This window comes from Catharus ustulatus, chromosome 28 (genome assembly GCF_009819885.2).
Source record: "Catharus ustulatus isolate bCatUst1 chromosome 28, bCatUst1.pri.v2, whole genome shotgun sequence".
NCBI classification, from domain to species: Eukaryota; Metazoa; Chordata; class Aves; order Passeriformes; family Turdidae; genus Catharus; species Catharus ustulatus.
Genome location: NC_046248.1, coordinates 1,410,143 through 1,432,781, shown reverse-complemented (window position 1 = coordinate 1,432,781; position 22,639 = coordinate 1,410,143). Strand labels below are relative to the sequence as shown.

The 22,639-nt window shown below is 56.9% G+C and overlaps 6 protein-coding genes across 8 annotated transcripts; 2 read left to right on the top strand and 4 right to left on the bottom strand.

The window, feature by feature from the left end:
* Window positions 1-1,246: 1,246 nt before the first annotated feature.
* Window positions 1,247-3,024, bottom strand: SPA17 (sperm autoantigenic protein 17). Its single transcript, XM_033081892.1, has 4 exons — window positions 2,968-3,024; window positions 2,490-2,663; window positions 2,009-2,079; window positions 1,247-1,874 (listed from the first exon to the last, which is right to left on the bottom strand). Exons 2-4 carry the CDS (start codon window positions 2,641-2,643, stop codon window positions 1,800-1,802), a joined length of 300 nt encoding a protein of 99 aa, XP_032937783.1. The 5' UTR covers window positions 2,644-2,663; window positions 2,968-3,024; the 3' UTR covers window positions 1,247-1,799.
* Window positions 3,025-3,118: 94 nt separating this feature from the next.
* On the top strand, window positions 3,119-8,602 carry SIAE (sialic acid acetylesterase). The gene is made up of 10 exons (XM_033081881.2): window positions 3,119-3,242; window positions 4,677-4,841; window positions 5,890-6,053; window positions 6,137-6,275; window positions 6,361-6,544; window positions 6,823-6,932; window positions 7,008-7,141; window positions 7,303-7,457; window positions 7,536-7,731; window positions 7,807-8,602. The coding sequence occupies exons 1-10, from the start codon at window positions 3,191-3,193 to the stop codon at window positions 8,077-8,079; spliced, it is 1,572 nt and encodes a 523-aa protein (XP_032937772.1). The 5' UTR covers window positions 3,119-3,190; the 3' UTR covers window positions 8,080-8,602.
* A 160-nt stretch (window positions 8,603-8,762) lies between these two features.
* PANX3 (pannexin 3) lies at window positions 8,763-12,840 on the bottom strand. Of its 2 annotated transcripts, XM_033081885.2 has the most exons (5): window positions 11,679-12,840; window positions 10,873-11,015; window positions 10,558-10,772; window positions 9,769-10,433; window positions 8,763-8,962 (listed from the first exon to the last, which is right to left on the bottom strand). In XM_033081885.2, exons 1-5 carry the CDS (start codon window positions 11,857-11,859, stop codon window positions 8,901-8,903), a joined length of 1,266 nt encoding a protein of 421 aa, XP_032937776.1. In that variant the 5' UTR covers window positions 11,860-12,840; the 3' UTR covers window positions 8,763-8,900. The 2 variants fall into 2 exon arrangements, with proteins under 2 accessions (XP_032937776.1, XP_032937775.1); XM_033081884.2 differs by lacking the exon at window positions 8,763-8,962 and having other exon boundaries at window positions 9,191-10,433.
* Window positions 12,841-12,933: 93 nt separating this feature from the next.
* On the bottom strand, window positions 12,934-16,128 carry RPUSD4 (RNA pseudouridine synthase D4). 2 transcript variants are annotated; one of them, XM_033081889.2, is made up of 8 exons: window positions 15,937-16,128; window positions 15,065-15,088; window positions 14,809-14,974; window positions 14,413-14,614; window positions 14,112-14,205; window positions 13,878-14,028; window positions 13,536-13,633; window positions 12,934-13,396 (listed from the first exon to the last, which is right to left on the bottom strand). In XM_033081889.2, the coding sequence occupies exons 1-8, from the start codon at window positions 16,093-16,095 to the stop codon at window positions 13,211-13,213; spliced, it is 1,080 nt and encodes a 359-aa protein (XP_032937780.1). In that variant the 5' UTR covers window positions 16,096-16,128; the 3' UTR covers window positions 12,934-13,210. The 2 variants fall into 2 exon arrangements, with proteins under 2 accessions (XP_032937780.1, XP_032937781.1); XM_033081890.2 differs by lacking the exon at window positions 15,065-15,088.
* A 5-nt stretch (window positions 16,129-16,133) lies between these two features.
* On the top strand, window positions 16,134-21,497 carry HYLS1 (HYLS1 centriolar and ciliogenesis associated). The gene is made up of 2 exons (XM_033081891.2): window positions 16,134-16,294; window positions 20,549-21,497. The coding sequence occupies exons 1-2, from the start codon at window positions 16,172-16,174 to the stop codon at window positions 21,347-21,349; spliced, it is 924 nt and encodes a 307-aa protein (XP_032937782.1). The 5' UTR covers window positions 16,134-16,171; the 3' UTR covers window positions 21,350-21,497.
* Window positions 16,304-22,511, bottom strand: PUS3 (pseudouridine synthase 3). The gene is made up of 5 exons (XM_033081883.1): window positions 22,467-22,511; window positions 19,198-19,631; window positions 17,615-18,165; window positions 17,144-17,334; window positions 16,304-16,815 (listed from the first exon to the last, which is right to left on the bottom strand). The coding sequence occupies exons 2-5, from the start codon at window positions 19,582-19,584 to the stop codon at window positions 16,538-16,540; spliced, it is 1,407 nt and encodes a 468-aa protein (XP_032937774.1). The 5' UTR covers window positions 19,585-19,631; window positions 22,467-22,511; the 3' UTR covers window positions 16,304-16,537.
* Between the last annotated feature and the right edge of the window lie 128 nt (window positions 22,512-22,639).

Genomic DNA, 22,639 nt, shown 5'->3' with positions numbered 1-22,639 from the left:
GGTGCATGTGGTGGCACCTCTTGTGCCCTGACACCTCAGCTCCCCAGGACACCCACACACCCTGCTCCCCATCCCAGCCACATCCCACCAACTACTTCACCCACACTTGGAGGTTGATGGGGGTCACCCCTGCCCCAGCACCATCCAGGCACCCAAATTCCCCTGTGGGAAATGCTCCCAAGCATCCCTCAAATTCCCCTCTGAGCCACTGCCATCCAGCTCTCCCCACTGGAGCCACTTTTCCACCGTCACTTCTTCCCACCAGCACACCAGGGTGGGGGGGGGAGGGATGGGAATAGCTCTGCTCCAGAAAACCCCGCTCCAGCTTTCAGGAGAAGCCTTGGCAGCTCTGCTGGGATTTTTGATGGTAAGAGATCCTTTTCCCTGGATTTTAGACCCTCCAGATCCATCACTGCCTGCTCCAATGAAGACCAGGTGTTTTGGGCAAGTTAAGTAAGGAAGGGATTGTTCGGGTGATTCATCCATCAGGGATCTGAGAAGTTAGCCCCAAAATTAGGATTAGTCTCTCAATTAGCCCCCAAAATCTGCTCCATCCGTGGCACCCAGGTCCTGGCAGAGCCGCCGAGTGCCGCCGTCTCCCGCAGGCTGTGGCTGCGGAGGAGGGACGCGAAATGCCAGAACATTTCTAATCATTAATGGCGCGTTTGAGCCTGTTCCAGGCTCTGAGTTTTTCCTCCCTGGACCCCTTCATCTGGATGATGCTTTTTCAGGTACTCCAGCACCTCCAAAATTTGACTTCCAAGGAAACAACACAGATTTTAGAAGGGGAGAACGGGAAGTGCAGCTGGCGAGACCTGCTGAGAACATCCTGCCGTCGTGGTTTGAGATGGTGGCACCGAGGTGCTAAAAAATCCTTTAAAAAAGGGGAAAAAATCCTTACAAGAAAAGGGAATTGGATGCTGGAATGATGCCCTGGGCGGGCAGTGTTGCCGGCTGCCGAAGCAGGAGCCGGCAGCCGGCGAGGCGGTGCTGGAGGGGGGGTCAAGGCGTAGCTGGCTGGCATCAGCCCCGGCACGGGGTCCCCGCCAGCTTTTTTTTCCCCATCCCTCCTTCCTGTTTTTCCCAGGGGAGCCGCTGTCATGCCCCATGCCGTGGGCGAGCACTACATATGGTGATGGAAAACAGGAAAGAGGGGGTAAAAACGGGGTGAGCGTGGATGGGGGGGTTCAGTCCTCTCCGAAAATAGAGCTGCTGGCTTCGACGCAAACCCCACTTTTTTTGGGGGGGGGGGGGATTTTGAAACCAGTCTGTGTGGGAAAATAGGAATTTCACAGGTAGGAATAGGAATGGGGGGCCCTTGTGTGCACCCCAAAATTCCATGGAGGTATCTCAGCTTATGGAGGGGGGTAGGAGAGGTGCAATGTCACATCATTCCCTCGCGCTGGGATGTTATGAAGTTTCTTCCAACCTCCAGGGATGCAGGGGCCTAAATATAGAGGCTAAAAATATCATCCCGTGCTCAGCTCAGCCCCAAACCCAGGATTTTTCGGGGAGAAATCTCAGGTGATCGGTGCTAATAACGGCGGGGACCTCGTTAATAAAATTCCTCATTAAAACAGCACCGCAGGGGCGGGATGGGAGTGCTGCACCCGCCCACGGGAAAAGGGCAGGAGCCAGGAGAGCACCAAGAGGTTTTTTTTTAGTTTTGGGGTTGGACAGTGGGAAATGGGGGATGTGGGGCAAGTGCTGCAGTTGCATCTCCGGAGAGGTGTCCCAGTTCATGAGGGTTATGGGGACGTGCTCCCCTTCAGCTCCTCTCCATGCATTTTGGGGCAGAATCACGGTGATCCAGGGCTCTGCGTGCTGCCTGCTCCCCCTGGTGCTGCCCGCTTCTCCTCTGTGTCCTTGGCCTCCTTTAGGAGGAGGAAAGAAAATTAAGATGATGTGGCACAAGGGTGGCAGAGACAGGGTGGGAACAGGGACACGGTGCAGGTCTTGGCACCTCGGATTCATTCTCTGGAGGGGCCTGGAGTGGAGGGCAGCCTACCTGGGAAGGGGGCCAGGTGAGACGGTCATCCTCCAGCATGGCTCCCCACGCCACTGGGTCAATGCCACCAGCTGGGGAAGGAGGAGGCTTGATGGCACATGCAATGGGCACCTGGTACCACGGGTGATGGGCACATGAGACAGGCACAACACCCGGGGTGGTGGTACAAATGGAAGGCCTGATGGCCATAGGTGGTGGATATTTGGGACAGGCACAAAGCCATGGGCAACGGGCACAAGGGGCAGGTTTGGTGCCCTGGATGATGGGCACACAGGAGAGGCCTGATCTTGGTGGGCACATGGGGCAGGGGACATGGGGGACAAGCCTGATGCCCTGGTGATGGGCACACAGGAGAGGCTTGATCTTGGTGGGCACATGCTGGGCACAAGCCTGATGCCGTGGTGATCGCACACAGAGCAGGCAATGCAGCGTGGGGCAGGGGACGGCACTGTGGGCGTGGGTGCTGGGCAAGGCCACTCACCCTCTCTCTGCTCCAGCAGTTTTTGGAAGTGCTGAGCTGCAAAGGCCACCACATCGGTGGGCTGTTCCTGCAGCACTTCCCGCGCCAGCCCCTCCAGCAGGTTCCGGAAGCCGGCGGGCACCCTCAGGCTGGTGTTGGAGTAGGCGATGGACATGGTTGCTTCTCCCGGACCCTCTGCAGCGGCACAGCCCGGGATTAACCACAGCCCCCAGTCCCCGGTGCCACCGGGCAGCGCCGGGACTCGAACCCGCGCACCAACGTCTGCAGAGGGCCAGAGCCGCCGCTAGGGGGCAACACGCTCCCTGCCCGCCGCGCACGCGCCCCGGCCCGGGCAGGCTGAGGAGCGGGTGCAGGGGGGCCGCAGCTCGCGTCCCGCGGTGTGCCCCGGCTCCCCTTCCCCGGTGTGCCCCGGATACCTCCCCTCGCAACCCCGCAACCCTCCCGGCCTTTCCCTTCGGCCTCTCCCGCCAGACCGGACCGGGCCACGCCGGTGCCTCAGTCCGTGCTGCGGACGCCGCCGCTTGGCAACCGCCCCCCCCCCCCAGTGCGGGCGGTGCGTGCACAGGCCACGCCTCCCGCGCGCGGGGCTGGGCCCGCCTGAGGGGCGGTACCGGGCGGCACCAGGCGGTACCGGGCGGCACCGGGCAGTACCGGGGGGTAGCGGTAGGCCCGGGGCCCTGGTAGCCCGTTGTCTCCTCAGGATGGCGGCGTGGGCGCTGCTGGCGCTGCTGGCTGTGGCTCCGGCGGCGGCAGGTAACGGGCTGGGGAGGGTCAGCCTCCGAGTGCCCCTCAGAAACCTTGGAATCGCGGCAGCCTGGCCCTGATTTCGTGCCCTTTGCACACTCCGAGCCTCGTATGTGCATTGGTGCTTCCCCAGCCCCGCTTTTTGGGTGCCCCTCTTGGCATCTCCCGTAAACGCCCCCAGCCCCACTTTGATCCCCCCCTTGGAACCCTCAGCCCCTCTTTGATGAGGCTGGCACTGGTCTGAGCCCTGCTCTGGGGCCCTTGGTGCCCTCCCAGCCCCACTTTGATGCCTCTGGCATCCCCTTTAGCCCAGTTTTGATGCCCCGCACCCGTCTTTCACACTCTGCACCAAACTCTGCTTCCATGCCCTGTGCACTCCCGGAGCCCCAGTTTGACGCCCTCTGTGTGCCCTGAGTCCCACTTCGACACTCGTGACACATCCCCCCAAGCCCCAGTTCAATGCCCTTCGCATTCTCTGAGCTCCATTTTGATGCCCTCCACACCCCCAGCCTCTTTCCAACACCCTTCAAACCCCCAGCCGCTCCCCAACGCCCTTGGCCCAGCACTGCTGCCGTGGGACGATGCTTTACGTAAGGTGGGAGCCGCATGCGGATCCTTGGTGGTGTCTCGTGGGCTCTCCTCCCTTCCCTCCTCCCTTCTTCTTCTCTTCCCTCCTCCCAGCTGCTTTTTATAGCCTCCACTCTTCCCTGGCGTCTCAGTTTTATTTTTTTTTATTCCTCCGACTTGTTTTTTATATAACTCCCAGAGCCTCGTGGCATGAGGCAGTGGGACCAGCGATGCAGCTGACTCCTGAGGGGCCAAGGATCCTTTCCCTTCCCTTTCCCTTCCCTTTCCCTTTCCTTTCCCCAGCCTAGGATGAGCTGTGGAGGAGATGAAGCTTCATGAGCTCTGATTTGGTCACTGGGGTTCTCTGCCTAGATCACCCCTCAAACATTGCTCCTGACCCCCTTTTCAAACACAATTTTCTTTTCACAAAAATAGGGCTTTTGGGGGTGCCAGGGCTGAGCCTTCTGCTTCTGTCCCCACTGAAGGTGCCTTTGCCAGTGCTGCACACCCATTGTTTCCATTCCACCCCTTGACAAACTTTTTTCCAAGGGAAAAATACATCAGAACATTCATTGGCAAGGCTGGGCTGGGAGAAACACTCCCATGCTGTTATTAGAGGAGTTTTTACCAAAATCTGTATCCAAATCCATGTGATACAAGATTTAACATGCTCCTTGTGCTTTGGGAGGTGAATTCCCTCTTGTGGACTTTAAATCCTGCCTCTTCCTCAGCTCTGTGGTGATTTTAACCACCCTAAAGCTGTCCAGGAAGCTGTAAATTAAGTGGGATCTCAGTCTGTATTTCAGAGGGGGTCAGAGGCCATGCTGAGGGTATTTTTCTCTTGGAGCTGATGTTTGCACTGTTTGCTGATTCCAGGGGGAGTGCTCAGCTTTGCCTCCTACTATGGTGACCACATGGTGCTGCAGAAGAAGCCGTCAGGGGCTGTGGTGTGGGGCCGTGGGCAGCTGGGGGCCATGGTGACCGTGACTCTCTTGGGGCCCAGTGGCCTCATCATCATGGAGAAAACAGCACAGGTTAAAGGTCAGTCCCAGCCTTCCACTAGAAACTGGGGCCAATGGTTTTGGTGGCCAAAGAACTTGTCTGAGCCCAAATCTGAGCTGATGGTGGGGTGAGACAGGGTTTGGCACCACCCCTGTGTTTGCCACACTGCTGCCCTGGGGCTGCAGAGGTGCTGGTGACATCTTCAGCTCGTGCTTTTCCCTCTCCAGCTGACCTGGGGGGATTCAGCCGTTCTCCTCCCCAGCAGTGCCAGCCTTTGCTCACTTTGGTTCCCAGCAGCAATCCCGTGGGCGCCCAGCGGGAGCCGAGCTGCTGCTGGAGTGGGTGGCACCACACAGGCTGGAGCCGAGTGATGAGGCTGTGGAGGGGAGAGGGGAGATTTAGCTTCTCTCCCTGTCTAAACCTGGTCTGAGGAATCTCCAGAGCACTCCCAGCTTCTTTTTTTGATCTGTGCCCCCTTGGAGGATCCTATGGGATCTCTAATCCCTGAAGGATGTTGTCTGTGCAAGCAGAGCCTTCCTGGAGCTGGAAGGGCTCAGGGGCACCTCAAATCCCAGCTACATCCCTGCCTGAAGAGTTGGGAACTCATCGCCTTTGGAGGGTAAAAGTGCTGCCCGAGGGCACCTCCATAAGATGAAGAGCCTGGAGGTGTCTTGTGGGAGAGCAGTGATCCAGGAGATCTGCAGGATCCAACCAGAAAATCCACACTAAGCTCCAGCAGAATATCTTTACGCTTCGATTTGGCGCCTCTAAAATTAGCTGGAGACATCTCAGTGTCACACACACCAAGCTGCTCCTGTAATCCCAGTTCTTCCCAGCAGCTTCTCTCTGACACACATTTGTTTTCCAGGTTTTATTTTTTTAACCCATAAATTCCTGCAGGAGAAAGGTCCCTCACATGCCAGAGAGCTTCTGAAATCCATTTCCCCCGCTTGTCTCTCTGGTGGGAAAGCTTTTCCCTGTTGGTTGTCCTTCCTTGCTGGTTGTTGGCTGCTCATGCAACATCCTGGTGAAGGTCTTGAGGCCTTCATAAGGATGGTGGAAGATAAGCACCATCCTCTTCCTCCAGGACCTTCTGGGACTTGGACAATTGTCCTGGACCCAATGGATCAGGGCGGTCCCTATGCACTGATGGCTGAGCAGGGCTTGGAGAACGTGACACTGCGGGACATCTACTTTGGAGATGTGTGGCTTTGCAGTGGGCAGAGCAACATGGCAATGACAGTCCTGCAGGTAAGACCCCACAGCACAGACCAGGCAGGACCAGGGAGGGATGAGGCAGGGAAGTGCCTTGCACGCTCCTGGCCCTTCTTCAGGTGGCCAATGCCAGCCAGGAGCTCGCTGCCGCCGCTCGCTATCCCTACGTCCGTATCTTTGCTGCGGCGCCTGCCCGCTCTGCTGTGGAGCTGGAGGACCTGGAGCAGATTGACTTGCCATGGTCCATTCCAACAGCTGGTGAGTGCAATGTGCCTCCAAAAGAGAGCTTGGAAATTGCTTTTCTCCCACTGCTTCCCTTTGCAGCCTGCTGTTTCTTGAGCAGAAAACCTGGGCCATGGGAATTTCACCTACTTCTCGGCCGTGTGCTGGCTGTTGGGGCGCTCCCTGTATGAGGCTCTGGGGTCCCCCATCGGGCTGGTGCAGGCGACCTGGGGGGGGACCCCCATCGAGGCCTGGTCCTCCCGCCGGGTTCTGCAGGCATGTGGGCTCCTGGAGGACATGGGGAGGTGAGAGAAGGTGCTATGGAAACAGCTTCTGCCCGCTGCCACACTACTTTTGGGGAGTATCGTCACCCCACTTCCTCTCCCAGAGCTTCATAGACCTCTCTATGCATCATTATGCCCCCTCTGGATAAAAGCCCCTCCCATGCCAGGAGCTAAAGGCACATCTGGGTGGGTAAAGGAGGAAGGCAGGGACCCCAGATCTCCCTTTGGCATGGTGCTTGCTTTAATCTAAAGCCTGCCTTGTGCTTTGCACCCCCCTTAAACCTAGCTTTGTCTTCCAGGACCTCCCCACATCAGCGTCTCTCTGGCCCACGAACGCCCTCCGTGCTCTGGAACGCCATGATCCACCCGCTGCTCAACATGACCCTGAGGGGTGTCGCTTGGTACCAGGGTGAGCCCCCATTTCTATGCCCCAGCATGGAGCAGCCCCCACTGAGCTCTCACTAGCCCTTCTCTTTGGGGACAGGTGAGGAGAACACCTTGCTGAACACAGACAAGTACAACTGCACCTTCCCTGCACTCATCGCCGACTGGCGCCGGGCGTTCCACGTTGGATCAGCCGGACAGACGGAGCCACTTCTCCCCTTCGGCTTCGTGCAGGTGTGGGGGGGCGAGAGGCAGGTTGTCCTGGGGATGTGCCCAGGGAGAGGGTGCTGTAAACACACGGATGCATCCTGCCAAGTGCTGAAAATCCCAGGCAGGAACCACAGTGGCCAGTCTTGGGATCTGAGCCACTCCCCCATTTCTCCTGTGCCTCGCAGCTGTCCACCTACCGCCGTCGGAGTGCAGACGACAGCTTCGCCCGGCTCCGCTGGCACCAAACAGCCGACCTGGGGGTTGTTCCCAATGCCAGGATGCCCAGCACTTTCATGGCCGTAGCCATGGATCTGGGCGATGAGCACTCTCCCTATGGCAGGTGAGGCCTGGGCTGGGGTGAGGGTGGAGGGATGGAGTTTTTGGGTATCAACCCCACCTTCCTTCTCTTCCTGGGCAGTGTCCACCCCCGGGACAAGCAGAATGTGGCACACCGACTGCTGCTGGGTGCCAGGGCTGTGGCATATGGGGACAAGGACGTTGTGTTCCAGGGACCATATCCCACCCGGGCTATCCTGGAGGTGACCAGGGGGCTGCTGAATGTCACCTACAGCCAGGAGCTCATCTACCGTCAGAGGGATGCACAGGCATTTGAGGTGAGGAGTGGGAGATCCTCTCCAAAGAGCTGCAAAAGGGAAGGCAACTCTGATGGGGATTTCTCTCCTCCCCAGGTGTGCTGCTCCAATCAGGGGTCCCTGTGCCAGTGGCTGCCAGCACCGGTGGTGGCAGTAGGGTCCCGCACAGTGACGCTGGCCCTGAGTGGCTGCGGGACGCTGGTGCTGGGCCTGCGCTATGCCTGGGCTGAGTGGCCCTGTGAGTACCAGGCCTGCCCCCTCTACAACCCCCAGGGGCTGCCTGCACCCTCCTTCCTGCTGGACACCCTCCCTGCAGGGAATGCTGCTGGAGGGAGGGAGCTGCTGCTCTTTCCCAGCTCCATAAATTAGGGATAACACTACTGCCATCTCCTAAATTAGGGACATGAGTGAGCTCACGCCTCTGGTAAAGCACTCATGGCTCCTGGCATTGTCCCTTCTCAAGCCAGGGAATCAGAGGCTTCATTACTACCTTATTAATTAACCAACTTTTCAGCTCCTCTGTGGACTCAAGCCAAGGCTATGGGGTGGGGGGAAGGGAAAAAAGACAATTTACAATTAAATATATGAAAAATTATGTAAGGAGAAGCAGCAGGACACACCCCTGGGAGCTAAACCCCTCACTGCTGCTCCTTTGCCTGTAGAGCTGGCCCTGGCTCCCCAAACATCCCATTTCTCTGGGCACAGACTGCTGATCCCCAGGGTAGGGTGCTCACAGGATCCAGGGATCAGCTTCCAGCTGCAGGGTGGAGAGGGGAAGAGAGGAGCTCTGCCAGAAAAACACAACCAAACACTAAGGCTGGGCTGGGACAGGGAGCTGTGAGGGCTGCGAGTGCGTTCCATCTCCCTCCCTTAATAAACAGTTAATAAACCACCTCATTTTATTCCTGGATCCTTTTTTTCCTTCAGAGGAGCATTCCCAATCCTCCGTTCCCCACCTCTTGCCATAAGAGCCGGGAAATTTGTGTGGAAGAGGCACAGCATGGCACCCAGCACTTAGAATAAGAGACCTGAGAGATTCTGCACAAAACATGGATTGTTTAACCCTTTTTTACTGGACAAATGTACATAAGAAGGGAAAGATCAGGCTTTCAGCCTGGCTGCTGCAGGATAGCTGTGTCAGAAAAGTGATCCTGGGATCACAGGATCCCTGCCTGCTCTCTGCTTCTGGGTCAGGCAGAGCCGAGCGAGTCTCGTGAGGCTTTTCCCATCATTTCCATTCCAGGCTTTGGTTCTAGACAAGAGGGAAGAGCAGGCAGTTAATGAGTTGGGCAATGGCAGACTAAGATCTGGGCTTTTTCCAGCACTGAGTAACTGGCCCAGGAGCCAGCTGTGCTGGCCCTGGGTTGCCATGGTAATAAGGATGCAGACTCCAGCTCAGTCTGTGGATTTTTTTAAACCATAATTCAGACTATGTGTTCAGGGTCAGGAATGAAGCCCAGGCCTTTTGACTCCTGCCTGTGGGGCTGGGCTGTCACACATGGCCTGCAAAGCACCTGCCATGGGTGCCAGGGGTGCCTGTGACACCCCAAAGGAGGGATCCAGCTCCCCAAAACCCATAGCACGTGGAAGAGGGAGCAGTGCAGGTCCTGAGAATGCGGCTCTATCTTGGAACCCATCTCCATCTCCACACTCAGCCTCACAGTGCCCACCAGTGCCATGCGAATGGGAGAAGGGGGTGGGCATGGCATTCTTGGCATCAGCCCCCCAGGATTTAAAACTCCCAACCCCACTCCTAGCAGGATGAGCTGTGAAAAACAGGGACCCTCCCAGCCCTGCAGTTTGCCCAGAGCTTGGATTTAAGCAGCAATCTCTTGGCTTGCTGTTCCTATAGCAACCCCTGCCCACACCTTGGATTGAAGTAGCATCACGCTCTGGATGCCAGAACCCCTTCCAGGATTTGTCAGCCCTCACAGTGACCCCCAGCTATGCCCCAAACACCTTAAGGTCTTGGCAAAGGATTCTGGGTGCTCCAGCCACATTTTGAGGGTGGGAGCCAAGAGAAAAGGGAAGAAGTTGTCTTTACCCAAAAAAGCCTACCTAGAGCCACACCGTTGGAGAGGGCTGTACTGCCTTCAGCCTCGGGGGTGCAAACTTGGTGTTTGGGCTTGGTGGTCTCCAGCCCAGCCAGCAGTGTCATGAAATCAATGACAGTATCTATGTCCTCCTTGTTGGCAGTGGCTTCCCTCAGGGCGCTGACGGCATTGAGGCGGCTGAAGGAGGTCAGCTCGGAGATGTTGGCACGGAGGAAGAGAAGGATGATGTTGAGGTCGTTGAGAGGGCAGGTGAGCATCCTGCGACTGAGCAGGTCGAAGGCAGGCAGCATCTCATAGACAGAGAGCAGCCCTTTGTCCCACTGGCAGAGCTGCAGGGCATTGTAGACGACAACAGGGATGAGGAGCACATAGACACTGCCAATCGAGAGGCTGATGATCTGGAACACGGAGAAGAAGACCAGCTTGCAAGGGATGAGCAGGGGGATGTGCGGCTCTGCCTGGAGCAGCCCTGTTTTGATGGAGCAGCTGAACTCATCCTGGAAGAAGATGTTAAGGTGGAGAAAGACCAGGTAGAGGCAGGTGGCAGCCAGGAAGAAGAGCAGAAGCAGGTTCCGCAGGATGTAGATGAACACCAGGGCGTGGGCATGCTGCTTGCAGGTCAGATACCGCTCCAGCAATGGGAACTCAAAATACCTCTCCCGGCGGGCCCTGGGGGTGCAGGGACACAAGGGGGAGTGAGAGCCACCCCCCATTTCACCCAAATCATTCTGGCTGCAGCCACACCACCACATGGAGGGACTCCAAGGGCGACAGTGACCTGGCCTGACCTCACCTCTCGTACTCCTCCCAGAACTGCTCTGGCTCGGCACTGGCCTGCTGGACCTTCTTCATGTGCTGCACCAGGCGCACGGAGCGGTTGTAGGATTTATCCAGCTCATCAATGATGAAGAGGAGGTCACAGTGCAGCGCAGGGGCGGCAGCGTAACGCCACAGCAGGTACGGCAGGTACATCAGCACCGCCACCACCAGCAGCGAGTAGGGGAAGACCTGGGCAAAGAAGATGAAAGGTCGTTGAGGATGTGGAGTTGCTGTTGCTGTGGACATCCAGATGGGATGCTGGGGCACTCAGATGTGATTTTGACCCTACCTTGAGAGCCCAGAGAGATTTGGTAATGGCATGTCCGTCAGCATCAAAGCCATGGTGGATGAGGGAGTCCCAGCAGGCCGTGTCAGTGTAGGCGGACTGCTTCCCCGTGAAGTTGGTGGGAGAGAAGCAGCTGATCTGGGAGCCTGGGGTAAGGAGGAGGAGAGCAAACCTCAGCCATGAAGAGTGGAGGAACATTCCACAGCCACGAGCCAATGCCTTACAGAAGGATAATTACATCTCAGGCATTGCTATGAATTAAAAAAAGATTTCTTCATGGTCATTTTGGAGCCGCTGTGTTTCTAGCAAGGACTTTTCCATCTCTTCCCAAACACAAACCCTTTGTGTGTAGTGGTGTGTACACAGTGTAGGGAATTATAGACTGACCAGCCAGAAACTGGAGTAAAACCAAATCCTCAGGGACAGCAGCTGGATGTTGGCCGAGGCCAGATTTAGCCTGAGGTCACAATGCATCTTTCCATGCTGCCAGCACTCTCCTCCTCCTCTTCCTCAGAAACAAGCCTGTGTCACCCAAAGGTGCTGGGCAGAAGCAGCTGAGGCTAGGCATTGACTCAGTGCTGCTCCTGGGGTTACACAGCTGTTCCCAGGCTCTCCCAGTGAATTATGAGCCATTAAAAACAATCAATAAACACCCATGAGGCAGAACAGCTCCTAAAACCAGACTTCAGGCTGTTCCACTTTGGATCACAACACCATCAAGAATACAAAGAGTTTGCCACGACAACCAAACCACCACTGATGATTGCCCACGACCTGAAGAGCACATTGAAAAAGCCACAACAACTCACCAGCAGAGAACTCCCGGGCAAAGGCCAGCGAGACGAGGAAGAGGGGCAGCCCCACAGTGACAAACTTCAGCAGGCGATCGCTCGGCAGCTCCAGCCGCAAACCCTTGGCTCGGGAACTGCTGGGATCCGGGAGCAGAGCATCAGAGAGCATGTACTCGGCAGCCGTGTGTGACAGGGACATTTTGAAGCGAGGAAGAGACACTAGGAGGGCTGCCTGAGGTGTGAGTGGCTCAAGGAGCGACTTTGCCGGGCTGAGGAGTCCCTGCCGAGTGCTGTGTCCGGCAGCTGTGAACGACAGCTCAGACAGGGCGTTAAATCACCTCATAATTACAGGGGCAGCCTTTTCACAAACAGAAATAGAAAAACCCACCCCAGCAGCCACAGGAGTGAGCTGGGAAGGCAGCAGGCTGGGAAGGCAGCTTTCCTCCCTGAAAGCATTCCTGCAGGGCAGCATTCCTGCCCGGCTGAAGGCGCTCCTGGCTCCCCGTGGTTTTATGTCCCTCTCTCATCAGCCAACAGATTTCTGGCGCTGTGGCCTGAGCGCATGGGGGTCCCCAGCTATTTTCAGCAGGGAGCCAGGGGACCAGGCCTCCCACAGCAAGAAGCCCCAGCCAGATGCACGGTGGGCCCTTGGGGTACAAAATGCCCTTTCCAGCACCCAAACCAGCCACAGGGGCCAGAGAACATCCCACTGCCCAGCCCCAAGCTCCTCAGACAGGTCAGGAGATGCCAAATGAGGTAATTTTGAGGCAGAACATCAGCTGCAATTCCCCAGATCATTGATCCCTCCTTTTGCCTCCCTCTCAAGGGCACAGGGGGAAGAATCTGGCTCCAAGGAAAGCTCTCAAGGGCAGGGTATCCCAATAAAAAGTTTTAGAAATAAGGGATAGGGTAACCGAAGGGGCAGTGGGACAGAATAGTTTCCCAGCAGCACAGTGCTAAGAAACCCACACCAATGCTGCTGGCAGCACAGAGCAGGGGCAATCTCAGAGTTTCTCAGTCCAGCCAAGCCAAGGAACTTCCTGTGCAGTCTCTCAGCACAGAAGAAAAAAGCAAAACAAAACAGAGCCACTGCCCAATTGCACTTTCGATGGATTTTCCAATAAAGGGACTCTCCAAATCTGAGCTAAACAACGCTGGAGAGAAAAGTGAGTTCCAAAATCTGGGAGGGGCTGCAACCAGGTCTGCTCAAACCTACACAGGGACTGAGTCCCACCTGGCCAGAGCACAGAAACACACACACACAACACTTTCCTTCACGGGAACTGGAGCTTTTATTGCCTGGAGACAAGTTCAAAACACAAATCAGGCAAAGCTCAACTTCCACCCAGCCTTGTTCGTCTCGACTAGAGGCTGTTCAGTATGTCCAGCTGCCTTCCTGGGCCAGAAGCACATGCAGGCACCCACTCTGAATCCAGCAGCATCAGCACAGAGACTGCAGGCTTCACCCCACCACTGGCTCCAGGGTGAGCACAGCTGCTGCCACACACTGGATATGTGGAGATACACAGCACCATTCCAGTCCTGCCTCGTCAGTCCTTAGGGATGTCCAGTTCTAGCTTCCTCAGGGTTTTTTGGAAGAAGAGGGGTGGCTTGCAGACAAAGTCTAAGGGCTGGCCCAGGGGCAGGCAGAGCCGGTGGGCGTGCAGGTGCAGGGGCAGGTGCCGAGCCTTGCTCTGCTCCAGCTTCAGCCTCCTCAGGGTGAGCTCAGGAAGCTTCTGCAGCAAGGACAGAAAACATTCCCTTCAAAACTGCAGCTTTTCAGCTGGGACTTGAAATCCCCAGCCCATGAGGAGCTGGGGGACACAAGGGGCTGTATCCAGCTCCAGCTGCTCCCCAGTGCAAAACCTGCCTTACCTGAGGTGCCAGTTTGCTCCAGTGTGAGTATTTGTGATCCCCCAGGATGGGACATCCCAAGCCATAGGCCAGGTGAACCCGGATCTGGTGTTTAACCCCTGAGGAGGAAGAAAAGTGACATCCAGCTGTGCCACACCTCAGCACCCACCCCCCTCAGTGCTGGACAAAGCCATGCTGAAATCGCTGGCAGTCAGCAAACAGCTCGGAACCAAAGCATCGTCCCAGCAGGGCTTATTCCCAGAGCTTTGTCCCAAGGATTCATGTCTAGTGACAAGTTCTCCCTTCCAGAGCTGCTGCTGACTGCACAGAGAGCAGATCCAGCCCTGGGACAGCCTCTCTCACCAGTGATGGGCTGGAGCTCCAGCAGCGAGCAGGCAGAGGCACTGGCCAGCCGGCGGTACCGAGTCACTGCCCTCTCAGCATTCCTGTTCTTGCGGATCTTCACCACCTTCCCATCCTCCGGACACAGGCGGTAGTTGGGAGCCAGCGTCATCTGAAGGGTGGTGAGAGGGGGAGTTGGGAGAGGCAGGAGGGGATGCTGGGGCTGAATGGTGGCTGAGGGAACATGGACCTCACCTTGTAGTGGGACTGGTGGCTCTGCACCTCCTTTTCAACAATGGGGATCTCCACAACGCCCTCAACAGGATCCGGGTCCCCCAAGACAATTGCCCTGGAAAGGGAAAACAGAAAATCTGCAGAGTGTTGCTCACACCTCCCTTCAGCCCCTCTTCCACAACCCAGTCCCATAAAATGGTGAGATAAGGGGGAGAGAAGCAACACCCTCTACTTTCACAAAGCCCCCACACCCCAGGTATTGTCCCCTCACCCTTCTTTTAAACACCTTTTACAGCCCCTTCTTCACTCAAACCTTTCCTACCAGTAGATCTTCTCCACCTGACGGGTTTTGAAGAGCAGACGGATCTTCTCCGCTGCCTCCTTGCTCCGTGCCAGCACCATCACACCTGTGGTCTCCTTGTCCAACCGGTGGCAGAGGTGGAGGGGTTCAGCTTTCATGTTCTCCAGCATCTTGGCCAAAATGGGCAGCACATCAGCGATGCAGTTCTTGATGCCAGGGCCACCTGTGTGACCCAGGGCAGCAAGGAGTCTCACCTCTCGTACTCCCCATGCACCCTAAGTCACCCCAAAATGCAATGGGAAGGCTGAGATCTGACAGTGACCAAGCCCCTGGAACCCTCCCTGGGAAGGAAAACCCCAGGGAAAGACAGAGACAGAAGATCCCTGTCAGCATCACAGAGCCATTTCCATTCCTCACCGTGCACAGGGAGCCCGTAGGGTTTGTCTATCACCACAATCTCCTCATTCTGGTATACAGTTCTCTGCTTAAGGATCTTGGCCAGGACGTTGGGGTGAACCTGCTGCAGCTGCTGGCTCAGTGCAGCAAGTTCCCGGAGCCATCGCTGCGTCGGGTCCTTGGGAATCTGAGGAGAGAATGAGACACAAGTGGTGGGGTTTAAACAGCCCTTGGCTTTCACACAAACCTACACTGTGACCTGCAGCAACATGCTCACCTTCCATGTGCTCCTGATCTGTGACTGAGGGAAGGTGTGGGGATCAGAACAAGCTCAGTCAGTGGCCTTGGGGAATCTCACAAGGTTCAACAAGGCCAAGGGGCAGGTGCTGCACCTGTGTCAGGGCAACCCCCAGGATCAATCCAGGCTGGGGATGAAGGGATGGAGAGCAGCTCTGCAAGAAGCACTTGGGCTGCTGGCCCAGAACCCCCCTGTGCTGGGCTGATCCCCCAGCGTGGGCAGCAGGGGAGGGGGATTCTGCCCCTCTGCCCTGCTCAGGTGAGACCCCACCTGCAGAGCTGCCTCCAGCTCAGGGGTCCCAGCACAGGAAGGACCTGGAGCTGCTGGAGGCAGGCCAGAGGAGGCACCAGGGTGACCAGGGGCATGGAGCAGCTCTGATGTGAGGAAATGTTTGCGAGAGCTGCGGGTGTTCACCCGGAAAAGGCTCCAGGGAGAGCTTAGAGCTCCTCTGGTGCCTAAAGGAGCTCCAAGAGAGCTGGAGAGGGACTTTGGATAAGGGCCTGGAGTGACAGGATAAGGGAGAATGGCTTCACACCGACAAAAGACAAAGTTAGAGGGGATACTCAGAAGAAATTCTTTCCTGTGAAGGTGGTGAGGACCTGACAGAGGCTGCCCAGAGAAGATGTGGCTGCACATCTCTGGGAGCGTCCAAGGCCAGGCTGGACAGGGCTTGGAGCAACGTAGGATAGGGGAAACTCTCCCTGTCCATGGCAACGGACAGAACTCGATGTTGTTTCTCCCATCCCAGCCGGTCCCCCACCGCGTGTCCCGCTCCCCGGGACCTCCCGCGCTGTGCACGCCGGGAGTTGTAGTCCGGGGGCCCCGGGCCCAGCGGCCCGCACATCGCTCACCTCTCGCTGTTGCTCCTCGCTCTTCCGCAGCCGCTCCGCCAGCTCCTCCGCCCGCAGAGCCGCCATCGCCCGCCCGCTCCCGCAGACGCCACGCACCGCCCGGGCCAGCCCCACGCCGCTCCGCCAACAGCGCCTCGCCGCGCCGCCGCCCGCCGCCATCTTCTGCCTCCTTCTCCGCGTCCCTCTCCCGGCCAATGGCGGCGCCGCGGGTGCGGCCCCGCGCAGCGCCTGTCCAATGGGGAGGCGCCGCCTGTTGAGTGACAGCCACGCCGCCCAATGGCGGTTCGCGGGGGTGTTTAAACAGCGGCGGCGGTTGGGGCCACAACGTAGCAGCGGGAGCGGCGCGGCCGGGCCGGAGGTACCGGGGAGCGAGCGGGGTGGGGGGGTCCCAGCCCAGTACAGCCTCAGCCATTCCCCCAGGGCTCCCTCACTGCGCGCTGGGGGCGCTGAGCCCCTTCACACTGCCACCAAGCCAGAACACAACGCTGGTTTTCTTCAGATTTATAAAAAATAGCAGTGAAAAAACTATTTTTTTTTTGTTCAATAACAGTGATTTAAAAAAAGGGTGAAGCGTCGGCTGGCCCCATGCGGCGGTGCCCCCTCACTCGGTGTCCATGCAGACCCTCTTGGGCAGCTGTCCGGGGTCTCCAGTGCTGCCCCGCTTGCCCTCGGGGGCCTCCCCGGCCCATTGCGGCCCCTGGGGCGGGTCGATGCGGCCCCTCCGCACGAAGTGCTCGATCCGGGCCTCCAGCCCCTCGCACCGGGGCCGGGCCAGCAGCGGCTTGTAGGTGCGGGCTTGGACCCCTTCCACAAATCCGCTGATCTGGCTGTGGAGTGGGGGCTGCAGCTCACCCCAGGGCACCAGGCTGCTCCCTGGACCTGTGACATCATGGAAAAACAACAGTTTATCTGTCCTTTTTTTTTTTAAACCAGTTAATCCTCTGTAATTCACAGAATCCCATAATGGTTGTGTTGGAATGGATCTTAAAGCTTATCTCGTTCCACCCCCTCCCCTATCCCGGGTTGCTCCAAGCTCTGTCCAGCCCGATTTTCAAAACTTCCAGGGATGGGGCAGCCATAGCTTCTCTGGGCACCCTGTGCCAGGGCCTTCCCACCCTCCCAGGGAAGATTTTCTTCCCAATATCCCATCTGGCCCTGCTGTCTTGTCAGCGTGCATTCCTAGTTATTCCCCCCAAACTCCCTCTACCTTTTCTGGTGGCCATGGGAGCAGCATCCAGCCCTGCCAGCATGTCCCTGAGCACGTGGGTTTTGACAGCGTGGCTGGCCCAGAGCTGCTGCAGGTGTGTCACGTTGAAGCCCTGCACCTCTGGGTCGTAGAGCCACTGCAGGTCTGGGAACTCACAGTTGTACAGGACCAGGGGGAACTCGACTGCCATGCTGGGGACAAGGACAGGAGGTGGGAACAGAACAATGGATCTCCCAAAACCAGCCCTAATTTTCACAGAACTTCCTTTCTGAGCAAAAAGTGACAGAATTTTACCAAATACCAAGGACTTTAGCTATCAAAACTTTGCTCAAGAGCATGAAAACAGAGATCCTTGTGGATACATTCCTGGCAGCCTGTTTCTGTGCATGAGACTGCTGCAAGTGATGGCATGGCTTGCCAGCAGCACTCCAGGCACAGCTGTTGCTCTGGGTTTTCCAGACCGATCCCTACCTGTACTGTGGTTTCCGGGGGTTCTTCTCCACATCCAGCAGCTCATCAATGACATCTGGGCTCTCCATGCCCTGGCCAATGAGGAAGAGCACGGCCATCATGCAGCGCACTTGGTGGTACAGGAATGCCTGTCCTGTCACCTCGAACTGGCACAGCCTGAAGGGATCCTGTGGCCTGGCCTCTCCTCCCCCGTCCACCCACGTCACTCTGGCGCTGAGGATCGTCCTCTGGAAGTTGAGCACCCCGTTGGCCACGTCCATCTTGCAGAGGTTGCGGAAGTCGTGGGTGCCCACGTAGCGCTGGGCCGCGGTGTCCATGAGGGCCACGTCCAGCTGGGCGCAGGGGAAGAAGTAGCGGTAGGTCCGGCTCAGGCAGCTGAAGCGGGCGCTGAACTCCGGCCCCACCGGGGCCCAGGCCAGCACGCGGATGTCGGGCGGCAGCACCCTGTTCAGGATGTGGGTGTAGCGGAGCTCCTCCTGCTGCTCCTCACCCTCGTGGCCGTTGAGCTGCTGCCCCTCTGGCAGGCTGGAGCGGAGATCCAGCGAGATCACCTGCAGAAATGAGGAAAGCCAGGATTAGAGCGCGGATGGATGGGCGCACCAGCATGTGGAGCCAAGTCTTCCCACACCTCTGGGAAATAAATCCAGGATCTCCTACAGATGAAGGTGGCTTCAATCAGGCAATCCTGCCGTGGCAGAGCTGCGAGTGCCTTTGAGGACCTGAGCAGATGCCATGGATTCCATTAATAAAACAGGGAAAGTTGCAGGCTGCCTACGTAGCGCGGTCTCGGAATGGCTTCATCTTTAGTCACTGGGTTATAATGTGCTTTTTTTCCCAAGCTGGAGGTGATGACTTGAAGACAGTAACAGCCTGCTTGGCCAGGAAGCCTGGGGTGGGAACAAGTTCATTCCCACCGTAGGTGCCGTGTGCTGAAGTGGTGCAAGAGAAGGCACCAAATGCCCTGATTTCATGTGACTTATCCTGTGAAGGACAGCAGAGCAGCCATTTGAAGCTAAACCTATGCCAGCTTCGCTTTCTGTGCTGAGAGGGAAGAAAGGAGACCCAGCCCTACAGTGAAGTCACCAAGGTTGCTCTCTCCCCAGTGTCTCAGCCAGCCGGATGGCTCCATGCCCACCAAGCAGGCCAACTTGCTTCCCTCCCTCCAGCTCCCACTCCCACGCTCCCTTCCGCTGGCTGCAGCTCCCCTCAGACCCTTCTGTGCAGAAATTCAGCTGCCTGATGCTGCAGGAAGTGAGCCAGTTCCTGGAGATTTTGGGTTTTTGTAGGGTTGGCAAGTTAAATCAGCCAAGGGAAAGGCATCACCAAGCTACCGGGGAATCTGCAGCTTAAAATTTTATCCTCTTAAAACAGGGCCCTGAAAAACAATAACATGGTGGGGGAAATGGCACTAAAAAGGCTTCAAAGGTCTGAAATCATCATTGCACATGCAGGAAGCTATTGCCAGGTTCATTTCCAGGGTTAAAAGCTGATGTTTTTTAAAGAACAAATGCGAGCTGTACTGTGGGACAATAATCCCATCAGATCTCCATCCCACCAAGAGGAACCTCCATGGAGATGCTGACCTGCCCAAAGGCACTGACACCCTTGTCTGTGCGTCCACAGCGGTGGTAGTTGGACGTCTGTCTGTCATCCACCAGCCTTGTCTTCTTCAGGGCTTCAAAGAGCTTCTCCTCGATGGTGTTGGGGGTGTTCTCCTGGCTGGCAAAGCCCTGGTAGCCCCAGCCCAGGTAGGCAATGCGCAGTGCCACGTGTCTGCGGCTGTGGGCACTGAAATCAAAGGGCCGTTGTTGGCGTTTCCTGCCTTTCCCAGGGGCTGGAGGAGCCTCTTTCCTCCCAGCACCCTCCTTGTCCTCCTGGAGCTTCTCCTGCAGCCGCTTCACCTCTGCTTCCAGCTCCTGCACCCTCCTCAGGAGCTGCTCCTGGTCAGTAGCTGCGCTCTCCTCAGCCATAGCCACCAGCTTGGAGTGCCAGTTTGTTGCTGGTGGATCCTTGATGTCTGCAGGGAAAGAAGAAAATGGTGGATTTGCATTTTTATGTGCTTTTGATTAGATCTCTAGGCTCGTTCTGCAAAATAACTGCTACCAACAGTCAGTCTTTATTGTCTGAGTCCCTTGGTGTTCCCCAGGGAGCACAGGCAGGGCAAGGCCATGGTGCTTAGCTCAGGGCAGCTTCATCTCACTCAAATCTCTTTTTTTGGACTATTCAATCACTCCTCTTCCCCCAGCTGACGGGATCTGCTCCGTCAGCAGCAGCACGTTCCCGGCGAGCCGTCACGGAGCCCCTTCACTTTCACACCTGCATCCCCACTGCAGACAGCGTGCTGATGGCTGCCATTCATCCCACCCCACCATCTGCTCCCCCTGTTCCCCACGGCACCAGCACCACTTGCAGCTTTTTAAATCCCCCTAAAGAGATCCTAAACCTGTGCTGAGAGTGGGATCCATGTCTGGATCCCTTTTTGTCACAGGGCTGGAGGTTTACTATCTCCACTCATAAATGAGCATCTAAACACACTGCACTGAGCCCTTCCCTCCCCTGGAAGTAAAACACCCTCTTGGATGTCTCTTGATTAAATTATGACTAAATATTGTGGGTTTAGAAGCAGAGCTACAAGGAAAGACCATTAATCTCTCACACAGTGCATGGAGCCTGCCCTGTGTTTTTCCACTGGTACTTCATTTATCACATAGTTAATTCTAGTATAGATTTCTAGCAGGAATTTAGGGGTTGTGTTTGTGTAACTGTAGGCAAGAGCCTTCTGCTGGCAGCAGGAGGTTTAGCAGTGCACTGAGGACACCCCCAACCTAAATCAACGCTCCCTGAACCCAAAAACTTGAGCGTCAGAGCCCCTTTGACATCTTTAACCAACCTGAATGTACTGCAATAAATTAACCCTGGTTTCTTTTTCTGCAGAATCCATCCAGTTTGGTGGGAACCATGGAGAATGTGCTAGGCCCTGAGAGTGAGGAGGAGCTGGCAGCCTATCTGAGCCAGCTGCGCGCCTTGCAGGAAGGCGGCAGGGGGCCGCCGTATTTCCATGATGATTCCTATACTGACTCATCCACCATTTTTGGCTCAGAGCCATCCCTTCCCCTTCATCCCATGGATGAGAGGGAACCTAGGAGGTTGGTGATGAAGAGGAAGGTGCTGAGGCACAGGCCTGATGGAACGGTGGAGGTCTCCGATGAGTCACCAAACGTCATGCCATGGAGCCTGGGGTATTCCAGTGATTTTTTGGATGACCCCGCCTCCGAAATAGAGACCAGCAGTGACACCTTGAAGAACTGCCTGTACTATGATGATGATGATGATGATGATAGTGATGACAGGCTCCGTGAGGAAGGCCCCTCCTCTCTCGTTGGGGATTTTGGGAGCGACACTATATCTGAATACTCCATGCCAAGGCAACTGGCCATGAACTACATCGCTCCAAAGGCTCGTAGAGTGAAGAGAACTGACCCAGTGGCCAAATTAAACAAATATAAACAAGACTGGAAGAGATTCTGCGTTCCTGGGCAGGATCCACATGAGCGCCTGCGCCGGGCCGTGCACAGGCAGATACTGCAGACGGGGCTGCCGCGCCGCCCGCAGAAGCCTGTCATCGTCCCCAACACGTATGAGGTGCCCACCATGAAGAAACGCGACTCCCTGCGCTTCGGCGTGCGCTGGGACCTGGCCCACCACCTCATGCCCCGCCGGAACACCAGCTACTAGAGCCCCAGCTCCGCTGCTTCCTCCTCCCCAACACCCCCCATAGGAAAATCCCCCTGGTGCGCTTCAAGCGCGCGTTAAGTTCTGGTGTGGAGGAGGTTTTCTTATCAGCAATATCATTCTTTCCTCAATAAAGCATCTGTAAAGATTCCTTATTGTTCTGTGGGTTCATTAGAAACACTGGCAACATCTATTATTAACAACTTATGTCTGCATCACCTAACTCATCTGCCTTTGCTTGTTTCACCCCATCTTTAAAATAAATTAGCTTAAGGATGGAAACAAGGTATTACTAGCACTACTAGTAGTGTTATGACTATTACTAGCATTAATTTTCTTCCTGAAAAGGCGGCAGTTCTGGTGCAGGAAAGGGTCCCCAAAAGCACAGTGGGATGGCTGGAAAAGGGAGCGGGATGATGGGAAGCATGAGACAGCTGCAGCCTGGAGTTCTGCGTCGAGCTTTGCCTGAACCTCCCCTGAAGGTGATCCCAGAGGGGAGACACACAACCTTGAGGACCTGGGTGTCACCCCACAGTACAGGGGTTTTGGGATCTCAGGAGCCCGTCCAGGTTGGAGGTCCCTGGCTCTCCAGCACCCTGTGGATCCCCATCCATCTGTGAAGGGGTCTTTGATCCCCAGAACCCTCAAAACTCTGCCCAAACCCTATGGGGGACAGCACCCCAACCCTACAGCTTTCCTTGCTCCTTCAGCACCCAAGGGCCCCTTCCCTCCCCTCTCAAACTGTGTGAGGTCCGTGTCTGCAGCAGAAGACCCTTCCTGGTCTACCGGATCCCTGTCACCTAACTCGCCAGAGACCCCTAAAACCTTATGGGGACCAGTACTGGCACCATGTGCAACTGGGGACCCTGTCCCCCACCACCCCAGTGACCCCCCAGAGCCCCATGGACCCCTGTATCTCCATCACCCTGGGGACGCCTCCTTCCCTCTGTGTCCCACGACTCAGCATCCCTGGTCCCAGTCCCCAACTCCCCAGGATTCCCAGCGCTCTATGGGACAGGCTCTGTGCCCCAGGAGCCCCCTGAACCTCACAGGGGCGAGTGTTGGCCGCCCTGTGTGCAGCAGGAGCCCCTCCCCGGCCCCCCAAGGCCGCCCACCGTACCCTGGGGTCTCGCTCCGCCCGGCCGCCCCGCGCTGCCCGGGCCGCGCCGCTCCCGCCGTGCCGGTGCCGGATGTTCCCGCCCCATCCGGCGCTCCCGGCGCTGTGGGCCGGCTCCATGGCGAGGGAAGAGCGCGGGCTGGCCGGGCTGGGCCGGGCGGGCGGTGACCGCGGCC

Excerpts from the sequence above, each read along its gene's own strand:
- SPA17 (XM_033081892.1), bottom strand. The coding sequence starts at position 2,643 with ATGTCCATCGCCTACTCCAACACCAGCCTGAGGGTGCCCGCCGGCTTC. Across the intron at positions 2,080-2,489 it reads ACTGCTGGAGCAGAGAGAGG|CTGGTGGCATTGACCCAGTG; the intron begins GTGAGTGGCCTT and ends CTCCTTCCCCAG. Across the intron at positions 1,875-2,008 it reads TCACCTGGCCCCCTTCCCAG|GAGGCCAAGGACACAGAGGA; the intron begins GTAGGCTGCCCT and ends CTCCTCCTAAAG.
- SIAE (XM_033081881.2), top strand. The coding sequence starts at position 3,191 with ATGGCGGCGTGGGCGCTGCTGGCGCTGCTGGCTGTGGCTCCGGCGGCG. Across the intron at positions 6,276-6,360 it reads ATGGTCCATTCCAACAGCTG|AAAACCTGGGCCATGGGAAT; the intron begins GTGAGTGCAATG and ends TTTCTTGAGCAG. Across the intron at positions 6,545-6,822 it reads CTCCTGGAGGACATGGGGAG|GACCTCCCCACATCAGCGTC; the intron begins GTGAGAGAAGGT and ends TTTGTCTTCCAG.
- PANX3 (XM_033081884.2), bottom strand. The coding sequence starts at position 11,859 with ATGTCCCTGTCACACACGGCTGCCGAGTACATGCTCTCTGATGCTCTG. Across the intron at positions 10,773-10,872 it reads AATCTCTCTGGGCTCTCAAG|GTCTTCCCCTACTCGCTGCT; the intron begins GTAGGGTCAAAA and ends TTCTTTGCCCAG. Across the intron at positions 10,434-10,557 it reads TTCTGGGAGGAGTACGAGAG|GGCCCGCCGGGAGAGGTATT; the intron begins GTGAGGTCAGGC and ends CTGCACCCCCAG.
- RPUSD4 (XM_033081889.2), bottom strand. The coding sequence starts at position 16,095 with ATGGCGGCGGGCGGCGGCGCGGCGAGGCGCTGTTGGCGGAGCGGCGTG. Across the intron at positions 15,089-15,936 it reads GCGAGGAGCAACAGCGAGAG|TCACAGATCAGGAGCACATG; the intron begins GTGAGCGATGTG and ends ACCTTCCCTCAG. Across the intron at positions 14,029-14,111 it reads GCCACCAGTCCCACTACAAG|ATGACGCTGGCTCCCAACTA; the intron begins GTGAGGTCCATG and ends ACCACCCTTCAG.
- HYLS1 (XM_033081891.2), top strand. The coding sequence starts at position 16,172 with ATGGGGAGGCGCCGCCTGTTGAGTGACAGCCACGCCGCCCAATGGCGG. Across the intron at positions 16,295-20,548 it reads GCGGCGCGGCCGGGCCGGAG|AATCCATCCAGTTTGGTGGG; the intron begins GTACCGGGGAGC and ends CTTTTTCTGCAG.
- PUS3 (XM_033081883.1), bottom strand. The coding sequence starts at position 19,584 with ATGGCTGAGGAGAGCGCAGCTACTGACCAGGAGCAGCTCCTGAGGAGG. Across the intron at positions 18,166-19,197 it reads GTGTCAGTGCCTTTGGGCAG|GTGATCTCGCTGGATCTCCG; the intron begins GTCAGCATCTCC and ends TCATTTCTGCAG. Across the intron at positions 17,335-17,614 it reads CCCCGGAAACCACAGTACAG|CATGGCAGTCGAGTTCCCCC; the intron begins GTAGGGATCGGT and ends CCTTGTCCCCAG.